Below are 14419 nucleotides of genomic sequence, written 5' to 3'. Positions count from 1 at the left end.
TTCCAGTCTCTGTGATTTTGCTATTCAGAATTTCATTTTGAGTTTTGGATTATAACAAACCCGAAGTCTGAAATCAAACCCAGAAGAAACCACTGAGTTCCTCTCAGTCTGAAATTAAACTGCAGATGGTTTCAATCATCCACAACAACCAATACAGTCTAGATCAAGCTGGCTTAGAACCAAGCCCAGCTTTCAGGTATTTTGACAAATTTATATGACACACCTCATGAAAGTGAGTTTCATCTGTTTGCCCATTTCACAGCAAACATTTCTTACAGCTCTATATAGAACAAATTAAAAGATCTCCTTCACTCTGGAATAATTCTTTAAACATGAAAACATGCACAACGGAGCTTTTTCTAGAACATAGGTGCAATTTCTAACAGAAACAGTCAATTCCATTGACTTGACAAAAAACAAGAGATGGACTCCTAGGATAAAATCCTCCTAAAATTGCTGATAAGGTGAAACAGTACCATGCTATACAGTCATGGGCAGCTCAGAAGCACCAGAAATCCCCAAAAATGTAAGAGAAATTTTACTGTGAGCTGCTGGAATTTGCTGCTCTTTGAGATCCTTAGTAATTATTTTCAAGGAGTATAGGAATCCTTATGACATAACCCCCCCTACACTTTGATACAATTTGAGAAAAATTGTGTAATAAAAAGGAAACATTAACATTTTGAAACAATAGTCAATATCTATGCAACTTGCATTTTTGTACAATCAAAATGTCACAATTGTTGGTGTTCAAGAGAAAATACTTACCAAAAGGCCAGATCATTCTAAATGCTATTGCCAGCCAGAATAAACAGCATTTGCTATGCAGTTATATAGGCAATAGTTGGAATTACACAAGTAACCAGGGTTTTATTATTAACATGTATTTTTTCTCATTTCTTTAGACTCACAGTATTTGCAGTAAACCCCCTTGTAAATAATTGCATTCTGTGTTTTATGAACTGAAAGTACAAGTCCTGAGGGTGAGCTTGGGCATTTACTGAGGGCTTCAGTACCACCCCATTGCCCCATCTGCCCCCACCCCAAGCCTTGGGTGTGGGTGAAAGTCCCCTGGCGTAAGTAAGAGAAAGCAGAAGACTTTGAAAGCAGGAACAGCACGGGGCATCAACCACACACTAAAGCCCCAGGCAAACCTCTTTCTTCCAAGTAAAGTCTCTAGCAGAAGACATATAGAGCTAAGCTACAGTTCGGATTTCACCTCACAAGAGAGGAGCCCCTGGGAACCAAAGGTGACTTTTCAATGGCTGCAACACTGATTTTGGAGCTGTTCTGTGTCAAAGCCGAAATCTGAGGGATTAAGATCCCAGTTGTCCCATCCTAACTCATCAGGGAATTTTTACCTTCTTTGATTACTCTCATGAGTAAATGGGTCTTAGAGTCATTGGCTGTTTCAAGCAGAGCCTTCAGGAGCAGATGCTCTATTCCAAAAGCCTCTGCCAGGGCACAATATCTCTTACTGCCTTTTCACCACCCTTGGCCAACAAACATCCCCATAAACACCAGAAAAGAAATAGCCTTCCTCAGTACAGTCTAACTGATATATAAAGCCAGAACAGCAGAATTAGGCTTTGAAATTTGCCTATTTTTCATCTAATAAACAACATTTACTGTACCAATGGATCTGAAACAGAACACCGCATACTTTACTTAATAATAAATAACAGTACCTGAACCTCATACCAGCTGCTTTTTGCTTTATGTAGATTATGGCAGAGGTACTCCTCAGTCTGTATCATAGAAGTGAAGTATTTTACTGTTCCTGGAAAACTGTTTAGATTTTTTTGCCTGAACTGTTCTCCTTTCCCTTTCCAAAGCCCTCGCTACCCCCTAGGTGCAAACTTCCTCTGCTTTGGAACTTTCCCCCTGCGGACTGGACCAGACGCAATTATTTCCTGAAATATTTAATCCGTCAGTGTTAACTTTGGCCAGTCAAAGTAAATATAAGGGAGCGAAGATGAAATAGTAAAAATTTAACTCTGGTCCCTGAAGCCAAATGCCCACTGCCATACCAGCAGGCAGGAGACAGAGACACAGAAGCCTGCGATGACAGAGGCACATCACACACTGGACAACCAGCCCCTAGCCAGAGATGACCGGCTTCCTATCAGACCTGGTAAGTACTTGGAGGGTATTTACATCTGTGACATTTTTATATGCTACTAGTGTTTCAAAGAAAACAAAATCAGTATGTCAGTAAAAACAACAAGGCTCCTATACCCTAACAGCATCTTGGAAGTGGTTCCATCCACCATTTTGAGGTATTACAGATGTTTGCACTTCATATGTTCTGCCATCCATCTTTGTAATATTTTTATCAATATGTTAATGTTTCTTAAATGTTTTCATTTACTGGAAAATATTTGCTTACCTTCAAACATAATTTGCTTTGCTGACCTGTTGAAAAAAAAGCTTTATTAAATATATCACTGGTTGTTTAGTGCAAGAGGTGGCAGACAGAGGTTTTGAAAGGCAGGGAACAGGACTGGATGTTGGCAGCTGTGGCATCTTGACAGGGATGTTTGTGGGAGCCTGCAGCATTTATATCCTGGCTATGACTGAGTCTTGAACCCAGAGTTGCTGCCTCAGACATCAGTGAGGCACCTCCAGTTAGGACAAAGCCTCTTTGAGAAAGACCTCTCATCCAGGAGAGTGGAATATGCCAGGGCACCTCTGAAAGGCTGATGATTTTTCATTCATTCACAATATATTCACTACGTCCTGCTGCAAAGGCTGCTGTAGAGCAAACTTAAGTGCACTGCTGGTTGTGTATTTTCAGATCTATAATCAACCAGAAAAAAAAATCAGAAAAAATATCAAAGTGGGATGCCTGTTCTCAAAGCTCCCAAGAGATTAAGATGACCATGCTGCTTGAGACAGGCAGGTGGGGCAAGAGTTCAGAACTGATGATGGTAGTAAGAGCTAGAAACGACACTTTCCTCCTACAGCACATCTTGAGCAGAACCATTGCAGAAGGGAACTTCTGTTCCAAAACTTTTCCTTGCTCTTCCCTCCTCTCCATCTAGGTATAAACCCATGGATTTCCAAGGGCTGCCACACTGACAGGAATCCAAGTGGAAAAACATGCTACAAGCTACGCTAGTCTGGTGGGTTTTTTTCCCATTTCAGACTTCTTTTTTAAATTTCTAGCTGCTGTGGGTGATTTCAGGAGGCTTTGCCACAAAACTTGAGTTGAGAGATCACTGCCCACTATTAAAGGGCCTGAAGGGGAGCTAGCACAGCAGCTGCTCTCTCAGATAAGACAGGAAAGGTCTGCGTACAGAGGGTCTGGTCACTACTGTGGGCACAGGTCTGAGCTGCAGGTAGCCTGGCCACTGTCCAGATAGCAGAGAGGAAAGTAAGACCTCCCTCCCCAAAACCACTCTCACATATTTTAGCCCTGAGTGTGGAATGACCTTCAGCTTGCTACTCTGTTGACTAATTATCGAGGAGGGAAATGTAATGGTTTCCATAGCTAAAGGCTCCATTTCCTTGAGTTGGATGTGGGGAAATCACAGGAGGATGTACACTTCACACCAGGGCAAGCAGAGGGAACATGCCTATCTGCAAATACCTTGAACAAATGAGACATTTCTGGAGAATGAAAGACACATTCCAAGAACAGCCTGATGTGGCTACAAGCTTAAGAAGATTTTGTTCTACCTCTGCAGGTGCAGTACCGGGGGCTCTTTCAAGTTATCACTGTCCTGGGGATTGGTGGAACATTCCAAATTGGCTTTCAAATTTCTACAATCACCTACATGTCTCAGGTAGGCAAAGACGTACACGGCACACTGGTTAACGCTGGCACTGAGTCTGCACGTGTGAGGATGCTCCTCTCTGGCAGTGAGCAAGGGTTGAATCACAGTATTGTCCTCTCACAATTCTTTCCCATTACTTGCTATCATGTAAAGCAGAACATGTTGAAGTGTTGAAAACAGAAGAAAAGGAGAGACCTGCAAGTTGTTGCTTATAGAACTGTTCCTCGGAATATGCACAGTGACTGGGGTGGCCTCTGTCTCCCCTATAAACCTACAGCACATGTGCCTACTTCAGTGGTCTCTTTTGACACTGTTCTTCACTACAAGTCCGTGCCTCAGTTCCTCAGATTTCAAGAGCAAAAAAACAAAGAATGAACTACTTTTAATGGCAAAATGAACACACCATACTCTATTACACTATGTCTATTAGCTAATGCACACTTTTAGAGTCTTTATGAAGTAGTGACTTTAGCTGAAGCAACAAAATTATATTCTAAATATAATAAAATACACACACTGGAGTCATAGTTATTGTTAATGAAAATTCTTTTTTCTGTCTCAGCATGTTAAGGCTTTCATTAATGAAACTTGGCTGGAGCGATATGGCTACCCGATCCATCAGGATAACCTCTTGTTCCTATGGTCTATCACTGTGTCCATCTTTGGTATAGGAGGTCTCTTGGGTTCTTCAGGAAGTAGATACCTGACTGTCAAGTATGGCAAGTATGTATGTTTAAAGACAATTTGTCAACTGAATCTTAGCTTAAGGAAATGACAGTTGAGGTTTCAAATGTGAGACAGACTTTTAGGCTTAGTCATGGCTGTAATGCAGCCACCTTAACAGCAGTGTCACCAGATTTTGCTGCTTCTTGCCCTTGTCCTGTGGCACAGGCTAATCAACTGTGCTGCCAACCTGTCACACCAGACGCAGTTACTCAGGCTGGGTTAGTCTCATCAAGGAGGAAAGGCAGCACCCCGGCTGAAGACAGAATGGGTTTCTTGGAGTTGCTACTGAGGTGCTCCTAAATGCTACATCAATGTGTTTCATGATGGATTTTCAAGTGCGGAAAAGCTTTAAGACTTTTCTCTACTACAAAACACAGAAGTGCTCCCAAACTCCCAGGTCTAGCCGTGTGCCAAAGCACACAGTGAGTCCAGAGTATGCAGTGCCAACAGTGTGGAAGGGCTTATTTTGTCCTGGACCACACATGTATAATTTCACAAAACTAGCAAGACAATTTCACCTAAGACATCCTACATTCCAGGAGCTTAAGTGCCATTTCCCTCCTGATTTGCAAAAATTCTTTTTGCTTTTCTGCACTTACAGAAAGAAATGTCTCCTGTGCAATAATCTGCTCATGATAGTGGCAGCATCCATCATGGGCTGCAGTAAAATAGCCCAGTCCTTTGAGATGATTCTAATTGGACGCTTCATGTGTGGAATAAGTGCAGGTAAGTGATTTCTCCCACAGGTCAGCAGACTGTTCCAAAATTTTACATCTTTATTCAAAGTAAATAATGCCCCTCCACTAAGAAAATAAAATATTAAAGTCAGTGATCCCTTGTCAGAAGATCTTCTATAACACCCAGCAATAGAGAGCATAATTACTACTAATTTTGCTGATACCAAATGAAATTCAGCTTTGCCAAGTGCATAAATATTCAGAGCTGTCAGGAATGTTTTGATACAATATGAAACAAGGGTTTTTTCTATTGGAAAAATATGTATAATATTATTTAAATTTTGGTTAACGGTACTGGGAACTATATGGTATATGGTTTAAAGCTAGTATTCTCATAAAGCTCCAGAGAACCAGGCTGTTCAAGGCCATGGCCAAGTAATTTTGACTCTGAACATATTTCAGGAATGTTCTACAAGGGTAATCAACCTGCTTCAAAGCACTAAGTCCTTGGGGTTAGTACAAAGACCTGGGCATAATCAAGCAAAATCACTCCTGGTAGGTAGACCACATGCAGCAAAAACATCCTGTGCTGGTATCAGTATGCCTTGTATTTGTCTCCTACACAAAAAGCTGCTTTTGCATTCAGTTTCGATATTCACAGGGGTGCCACCTATAACTTATTTCATTAGAAATTGATGTCTATTTTTCAATAACCGGATTTTGTACATTGCTTCTCTGACATACAGTTGTATTGAAGAACTACAGCTGTATTTTGAGAACTACTCATCCACAGGGGCCCTGCTATGGTCTAGAACCTGTACCATGCCTCATGCAAAGACCTAATTTTTGTAAAAGAGATTGCATATCTGCATTGCTTTGCCATCACATAAAGTCAGGAGAAGAACATGTTGCTTTCAAAACAGATTGAAGGGGCTGTGACCACCATATCAGGAAAAAGTTCTTGCTCCCAGACTAGTTTTCAGCATGTCTGAGTTATTAAGTACTTCACATATAGATGGAAACATCAACTCTTCCTGAAATCATCAAAACTATTGCTGGACAGTGCATGTACAAATCATCATTGAATATAGCACTGTATATTTTAATCTGCTATGGATCTACCATACAGCTCTTCTATAGCATTATGTCAGAAAAGGTTGAGATTATATGGGTTAACTACAAGCATATTATATATTACTACAGGGTGTTTAACTATTCAGCACTTGTATACTCTGTGTCCTTCAAAATATGCTAAGGCTCACAAGAGATACTATGATGAGGCTACAACTACATCCCAAAGGGAAAACTGTACTTTTCTTAAGATCAGGAAACTGTACTGTGAAAAGAGGACCAAACACTTTTGTAGAAAGGGTTAGAAAATCTATTACTGAAAAATATGATACAGGGGTTGAGGTATGAGAAACAATTCAGTGCATGAGGCAGTTATATTCTGTAAGGCTTAATTATTTACATGCAGTTTTATTTCCGATGGTTATGAATGTCTTCTTTCTTCTCTCCCATAATTCTCTCCTCACCTCAAGGTCTTTGTGTTCCTCTACATCATCAATACGTTGGAGAAATTTCCCCTAAGAGGCTACGTGGATTTGCAAACTCTACTTCCTCTTTCTTTTGGTCACTGGGAAAAGCCATAGGGCAAATTTCAGGACAAAGGTATAATACAATTGATTTCCAACCCAATCAGTTTCTGGATCCCCTCTACATTTTGCATCTTGCTCTGCTTTCCCATCCACTCCTTTCTCTCCTCAAAACCAATGCAATGAACTTTTATTCTACACACACGTTTTATCCCTCCCAGGGAGCTGCTGGGCAGCCAGTCCCTGTGGCCCATGCTGATGGCCTCCTGTGGACTTCCAGCACTGGTCCAGCTGGTCACTCTGCCCTTCTTCCCTGAGTCCCCACCGTATCTCCTCATGCATAAAGGAGACCCAGAAGCCTGCAAAAAAGGTAACTGAGGGCTCCAGGTTCCTGTTCCACATTTGACTTTCGATTGTTTTGTGATGCTTGGTCTCTCCATATGGAAAAAAAAGAACAGGACAAAGTTTCTCCCTGCTCATTTCCAAGATGACTCTGTGAATACGTACTAAGTGTATTTTTGTTGTAGTCCCCACATAGAACGCGAAACTACTTTTCTCTACAGTTCTGTATTACGAAACCTTTCGCATTCAGCTGACACCACCTGCAGTGTCAGTCTGATGATAAATGATAAATGATAAATGGCTGTTTGCACACCAGGGCTCCACAGGGCACCCCTTAAGCTATGGTTGTTGGCTGTGTACCCTGTTCATACCCTGAGGGAAGGAGGAAAGGAGAAAAGTAGGACCCATGGGCACGGAGGGAGTAATTGTGCACCCCACTAGGCCCCTCGGTCAGAACAGGTCCCTCTGTGCAGGAGGGGACCAGGGCTCTGGAACACCCTATAGCACATCTCTGTCTCACACCACAGCCACAGCCCATGCATGCTGTGCTGCCAGACATGCGCATCACCTACTCAACAAACTCCTTAGGCAACAAACAACAGAGACAAATTAACATGGCAGGTCTTGCTCTCCTTCTCCTCCACAGCCATAAGGCAGCTTTGGGGTGAAGGCCATCACCAAGCAGAAATTGATGACATCATGAAAGAGAAGGCAACAATGAAAAACACCAAGATCTTGAGTGTCCTGGAGCTAATGAAAGAACAAGCTTTCCGCTGGCAGCTGTATATGATAGTTATTCTGACCGCCACAGTTCAGCTATGTGGCATCAATGCAGTTGAGTGTATTTCCCCCTTAAAGTCTCAAAACACTTATTGACAACCTTAAAGGAGACATCATGGCTCCCAGGAGTTCCCTCCATTTTTCTCAAGCTTCTCAGGCCACAACTTGCTGTCTGCCAGCCCTCGTACAGGGCAGCAGCAGCAGTCTGTAAAGATTGGTCGGGCTCTTCATGTGACATCCCTTTGCCCAGCTCTTGGTCCTTGCTGGAGTTACCTTCCTTGGTAGTTAGGCTTAACAGCCATTTTTGGAAGCTGTTACAAGGCCCCAGAACCCACTCTTACAAATGAGCCCACCCTATATTGGCAGATTCTGCAGTGTAGTTTTATGTTACTGCTCCCTTCAACTGCTGCTATTTGCCCCCCGGCTCTTATCATCCTAAGATATTGGGATGGCAGTATGCTCACTCTACCTTTAAAAGCTAATCAATGAGCAAGCTCACTGTTCCGCAGTTCTCCCCCTCTTCCTCACAGCAGCACTTTTCTGGCATCATTCTGAAGCCACAGCTTTGCAATTGCCTGCATGATTCTTCTACCTCTAACATCACGATGCAGCAACATCTGTTTTGCACACAGCAGAGTCTAACACAGCTTAAACTGGAATCTTTATAATCTCAGCATATCTCCAAACAGTAGCAGAGATACTTGAACAGAAAAGATGCTTGTTTTACCCCCTCACGACTCCATAACCCATGCTCTTCTTTCTTGAGAATATCCTACAATGATGTTTTCAGATAGGCTCCAAGAAGAGACGATATACCTGGCTGTTTCTGAAAGCACCTAAATCAGGACTCTGCAAACCTAATTACATTGCAGCAGATGGAGGTCCTTTTATCCCAGCATTTTATCTTTTACCTAATTAATTAATTAATTACATTTTCTAATGTTTTTGTCTGCCAATAAAGTGAATACTACCAAAAAGAGTGCAGAATTCTAGCTCACTCCAAAGATGAGTTGCATGGTCCTTGGTTAGCAGCTCCTATCCAGGGCAGTATCACACAGGTATGAGTAAGAAATCAATTATTTTCTTCTCTTACTGTTTTATGGGGTTTTTTCCAGATTTATTTTTATACTTTTGAAGTCCTCCAGGCAGCTGGCTTTGATGAAAGAATAATCTCCTATATGACCCTCTCTGTTGGACTCTCTGAACTCGTAGCTGCTGTAGTCTGTGTAAGTCACATTACTAATGGACTGGGTCACAATTTGCTCTTCTGGCACTGATACCAGTGTGACTTCTGTCCTTCAGAGCTCCATCATTGAGCGACTGGGCAGGAAAGTGCTCCTAAGAGGAGGCTATTTGATCATGGGTTCACTGCTAGCTGGTATCACTGTGACTCTCTCCCTACAGGTAAGGAAACACTTCTCATGGCAGATCTCTTTCCATTATCTATTCTATTTCTAACCTCTGCTTACAGGCAGGATCATGCTACTGAGAAAGGAAAGTGAGGCTTAGAAGTGCCAAAATAAATTCTGTTAACAGCTTACCCTCTGGGAGGGTAATATCCTAAAGATCAAGCTTGTCTATACATAGGATTAAACCCTCTCTCAGCAAGTACTCTCTTGTACTCCTGCCTTCCTTTCAACATGATCCCACGAGTAGCAAGGAGCACATAAAACATTGGGAGACTAGCACTGATTCCTGATTTCATCAGACTGCAAGGACCAAACTGGCCAGTGTAGATCAAAAGACAGTCTTAGGAAAATGGCCCTTTCTATTCATGCACTTTTTAACAAGTAACAATAAAAAAACACTCTTTGCATCAGTTAATTTGAAATTTAACTTTGCTGCAGAAGATACTTGGAATGCACATACATGTTCACAGACTGGAGACAAGTTCACCTCCATAACACTGTGTCATTCATGTAGCTTCTTCAGAAGCAAGTCTCCTGGGTTACCAGTATTCATCCAAGAGCTACTCTATAGATGCTACTGTAAAATTAGCCTTGAAGCAAGGTGGCAGCAGACTTCCAGTTTTGCTTCGTTCATGAAGGATCTTAAACATAGGAGACAGAAATCTTTTTTCCTAAAGTACTGAGTCTCATATCTTCTTGACTAAGAGCTAGGAAAATTCCTTTTCAGTACCAGTTATTGAACCTATCACTTAACAAAAGTGATGAAAGATATTATTTGGCCTTCTCGTATCTCTAAGGGTTGGGGGAAGCACCGTGGGGTCAAGAAGAAAGGACAGGGTGAAAATGTACTATTCAGACTTCCATTAATTGAAGGCTTCCAAGCTCGACAGCTGCTAGCAAACCTGCTTCTCTGCCCACCTAACAAAAACCTCACTGCTCCATCCACAGGAAAAAGCACACAGATTTCTCTGCCAGTTCCCTCACACTATATGTTTTTTCTTGAGGTGACAGTGTTGGAAAACAAACAGCATTTCTCACTTATGGTTATCAACAGATTTCACCCAGAAGTTTGTTATGTTTTTTTTTTTTCCCAGGACTGGTATTTCTGGATGCCATACTGCAGCCTTTGTTTGATTATCTTGTTTGCAGTTGTCTTTGGAGTTGGGCCAGGTGAGTACTTAATTCAAAAGAAATAAAAGAATTGAGTCATGTGAGCTTATTAATAAGGCTAGGAATGTCCTGCATAATATTGCATAACATTTAGCATAAGTAAATTCATTTAACCTAATATTGTAGTCATTTAAACATTGTGGGTCTAATCATTGGCCAGAAACTTCAATGCCATCAGGTTTGGGTTTTGCTAACAAGAGGAAGGGAAGAGAGCAAAAAGTACTCAGTGGAAAAATACAGCAAAAATAGAGCAAAACCAGATGGGTAAAAGATTTTTTTAAAAATGCTAAGAAAAAAAAATAAAAGCACGAGTTCTTTTAGATTCAGTGTTGTATAATGTTACATCTTATCCCACATAGACAGCAGTGCAGAAGACCAACTTTGGAGTACTTCTTTTCCTAGCATATAATACCTGCTCCTTTTTAGATTTTTTTTTTAAAGCCTATTAATTTTTAAAATATTTGCCTTCCCATATGGCAGGGCTAAAATATTTTCATAATTCAAAGCTGTTCAAGTTCTGTGGCTTCAAAACATAGCTGAAATACCCAGGAAGTTAATCCAGGAAGATCGCTCATTGGTGATCTAGCCGAATCATGCTGGGAATTCTTGTTAGTAATAATAATTGTTATTCCATCCTTAGACAGCTTCTTTCATGAGATGTCAGACTTTCTCAAGCGTTAACTACTTAATTCTTGAATCTCCCCAATAAATTTGAATAATTTACCATTTTAATAAGCTGTTGTCTAGCAGTTTATAAGATGCCACAAACATTTTCTTTTCTAAAAAACAGCGACATACTCAAGTCTTTTGAATGCTAGCCCATAATAGTAACATCTATTTGCTGACCATGTAATGGTAACGCTCAATCCAAATGTTCAAATCAAACACATCAACAAGTAGTAATTCTTATTCTTTCCTTTCAGCTGGTGCCACAGTTTCCATTAGGATTGAAATTTTCAAGCTCTCATGCAGACCACCTGCCTTTGTGATCAGCGCAGTTCTCAACTGGCTGGGTGTCTTTGTGATTGGAACAACCTTCCCGTTCATTGTGGTGAGTGACTTTCCCTGGGACACTCCCCAGGGGCACTAAGCTCGAGTCGGCCATGGGAGCTTGAAGAAGAGCAGCCGGAGATAACAAAGCCATGTCAGTCTAGAGTGGCCTTGGCACCTGCTCTCCCAAGTCCACTTTTGCAGCTGAAGGGCTTATTCAGACAGAAATATTTGTCGAAGGTCAAAATGCAAAGAACTCCTTTTCAAATTCAAAGTACTTTGGGACCCAAATACAAAAACTGTGCCAAGAAAGTGACAAAAGAAAAGATATGTTCATCTTGCTCTCTTTCTCACTTTGCTCTTCCCTGCAGGAAAGACTCAAGCACTTCTGCTTCCTCATCTCTATGGGGGTACTTTTCACTTCAGGGATAATTATCCACCTGTTCCTTCCAGAAACAAAAGGGAAATCAATCGTGGAAATCACAGAAGAATTCAATAAGCTAAACTTTAAAAAGAAGCATGTTCCAGCAACTCCCAATCATGTCACAGAGGATTACACCTTCTGCACCAGGCTTTGACCCGCCGTTAGGGGGAGTCAGGCTTTCTTAAAAGGAAGGAATAAAAGACATTTGTCGTTTTCTGACTAGCAACTCAGTCCAAATGGACTGCCAGCTTTCATATCTGTCACTTACAAGGTTCCCATTTTGCCAAACCAGCACCTTTCTCAAGCACTCCACCCTGGGCAGCTTAGAAAAGGGATGATGGCTGATATTAACAGGGTAGACTCATGTGAATCATGAGCATTTTGGCTTAACTTGCTGATGTGTAAATCTCTTCTATAACAGAGCAACACACTAAAACTACATGCAGAATTTATAAACACTCTGCTGACCACAAAAAAAGGGAAGACCTGTGATCCCCTCTCTCTCTATGATTTCTGAGTGTGTTTTTACAACCCTGAAATGGAATAGTGAAGTTCTTGGCTTGCTATCTCTGGCTAGGGTTCAATCCATAACAGATTAAAGAAAAAAAATTAGTGGAATAGGAGAGAAATTCTTTGTTTCTCTAGACTCAACTGAATAATCAAATCTTGCCAGGTTTCCATGCATAATGCCATGTTGCCCTTCTGTTGTATCTAGTTTGACAGACTTCAACGCTTTTGGATTGAAGTTTTCCAGGTCAGCAGCCCTCCTTGGTTTGACTTAAATTTAATTTTTTGCTTAAAAATTCAGCTATTTGATTCTAAGCTCAGACTTGTTCATGATAAAGTATGGGGAAAAAGTTCGCATACAACTATTCTCAAGGAATTGTGCCTCTCAGTGGCAATACAGCTAAAGGACTCATGGGTGGAATCCAGTCACCATAAAACACAAGCACCTAGAGTAATTTTAGATACTCTGTGCTATCTTGCCCATCACCACTGTCATCTCAAGTCTGTAACTCCCATTCCAGGATCAGAGTTCCCTCAGTTATCTCAGGGCCTATGAATCCCATAGCAATTTAGCTGCTACTTTCCTTTGTGTGACTTTTTGCTACCTGGACCCCCTAGAAAAACTGTCCCAGGCTGGAACTCCTGGCTGTAACAGAATACCTGTTGCTTTACAGTTTCTCCTAAAAAAATCTGGACAGTACCTTGCTGTATGTGCAGTATACTGTCAGCAAAAGCTCAGCATGTGGCTCTAGGGTGTATTTCTCTATCATGACTAAGAAGTGATCACATATCCTCATATTTCAGGGACGTGCAATCAGTACAGACTCTTCAGTTATTGCTCACTGCAAGTGTAGATACTGATTGACAGCTGTAGAGTTGACTGCAAATATTTTATGCCTTGAATAGTTTGTCAGACTCATTTACAGTAAAAGTGGGAAATGTAATTCTAACATAAGGAACTTCTAAGGTGTTCATTTAAGCATTTCCAACAATAATTTATGGTTTAATTTACAGTCTCTCATAGGAGTTTTGCCAATTTTTACAAGCATGTAGTGTGCACAAAGATAAGGAAACAAAGTGAAAGAATATGTTAAAACCTATTATATGCAAGTTTTCTAACTTCCAGATTTAGTGTGATACACCATTCCCAATGATCTCTGTTGTAGGAATGGATGCAATATAATTTTCTACACTGATCTATAATCAACATCTGTGCTTGAGTTCACATACTGTGAGCTTTCAAACTGTGAATGATCTTCAAGGCAATCTGATACTCAGTTCCTAATTCTTCTTCCTGCTATACACAGTTAAAAGTAAAAAAGAGTTTGTGAGCATTATAAGATAGCATGATCTTGTAAAGTACCACAGGGTTTAATTTCACTAGAAACTTTTCTTGAAATATGCAAACTCATGGGACTTTTCTTTAGAAAGTGTCCAATTTTCTGCACATTTCCCTCTATTAACAAGAGGCTCACACAGTCCTAGTAGCAAAGCAATACTATTAGCAAGAACATGAAAAAAGCTAAGGCTCTCAGTGGAGCACACTATACAAACTAAAAACTAAACTCTAGACTTGCACAGTAAAATAAATGTTTTTATCTCTGATATTGTTTTGACTGGCATATTTGCTTCAACTCAAGTAAGGCTATTCAAAATATTAATTCAATTGTTCATCTTAACTGCTGCTTATTTTTGTTTGGAAATGTGAAACATAATAAATATGGCAGATTGCCTTGTAATAGAACTTCTGTTCTCCGCAAATGTTTCTTTCACAACATCAGGATCTCCCTTAGGGACAGCTGACTAGAAAAAAAGTTATTGGTGCGCATACCCTTCCATGATCAGGGTTTTTCATTATTCCTGTCTTTAGTATTGAGGAACACTTAAGACTTCTCACTAAAAGATAATCTTTGAAACATGAAGTGTCCTTAAAGTCAGAAAAGCTCAACAATTTGGTAGTGTTCCATATATATGTAACAACGTGATTTAAAACTACCAGTCATTTGGAGACAACTACCAA

At 40.7% G+C, this 14419-nt stretch overlaps 1 protein-coding gene across 1 annotated transcript; it reads left to right on the top strand.

Annotated features, from left to right (window-relative positions):
- Window positions 1-2110: 2110 nt before the first annotated feature.
- LOC104252970 (solute carrier family 2, facilitated glucose transporter member 11) lies at window positions 2111-12046 on the top strand. The gene is made up of 12 exons (XM_009807306.2): window positions 2111-2134; window positions 3690-3788; window positions 4342-4502; window positions 5107-5231; window positions 6724-6853; window positions 6999-7147; window positions 7766-7953; window positions 9015-9125; window positions 9202-9303; window positions 10403-10478; window positions 11402-11529; window positions 11840-12046. Exons 1-12 carry the CDS (start codon window positions 2111-2113, stop codon window positions 12044-12046), a joined length of 1500 nt encoding a protein of 499 aa, XP_009805608.1.
- Window positions 12047-14419: the final 2373 nt, after the last annotated feature.

Source organism: Gavia stellata, chromosome 21 (assembly GCF_030936135.1).
Source record: "Gavia stellata isolate bGavSte3 chromosome 21, bGavSte3.hap2, whole genome shotgun sequence".
Taxonomy (NCBI): domain Eukaryota; kingdom Metazoa; phylum Chordata; class Aves; order Gaviiformes; family Gaviidae; genus Gavia; species Gavia stellata.
Note: the sequence above shows the minus strand (reverse complement) of the source record. Positions and strands in the feature narration are given on the sequence as shown.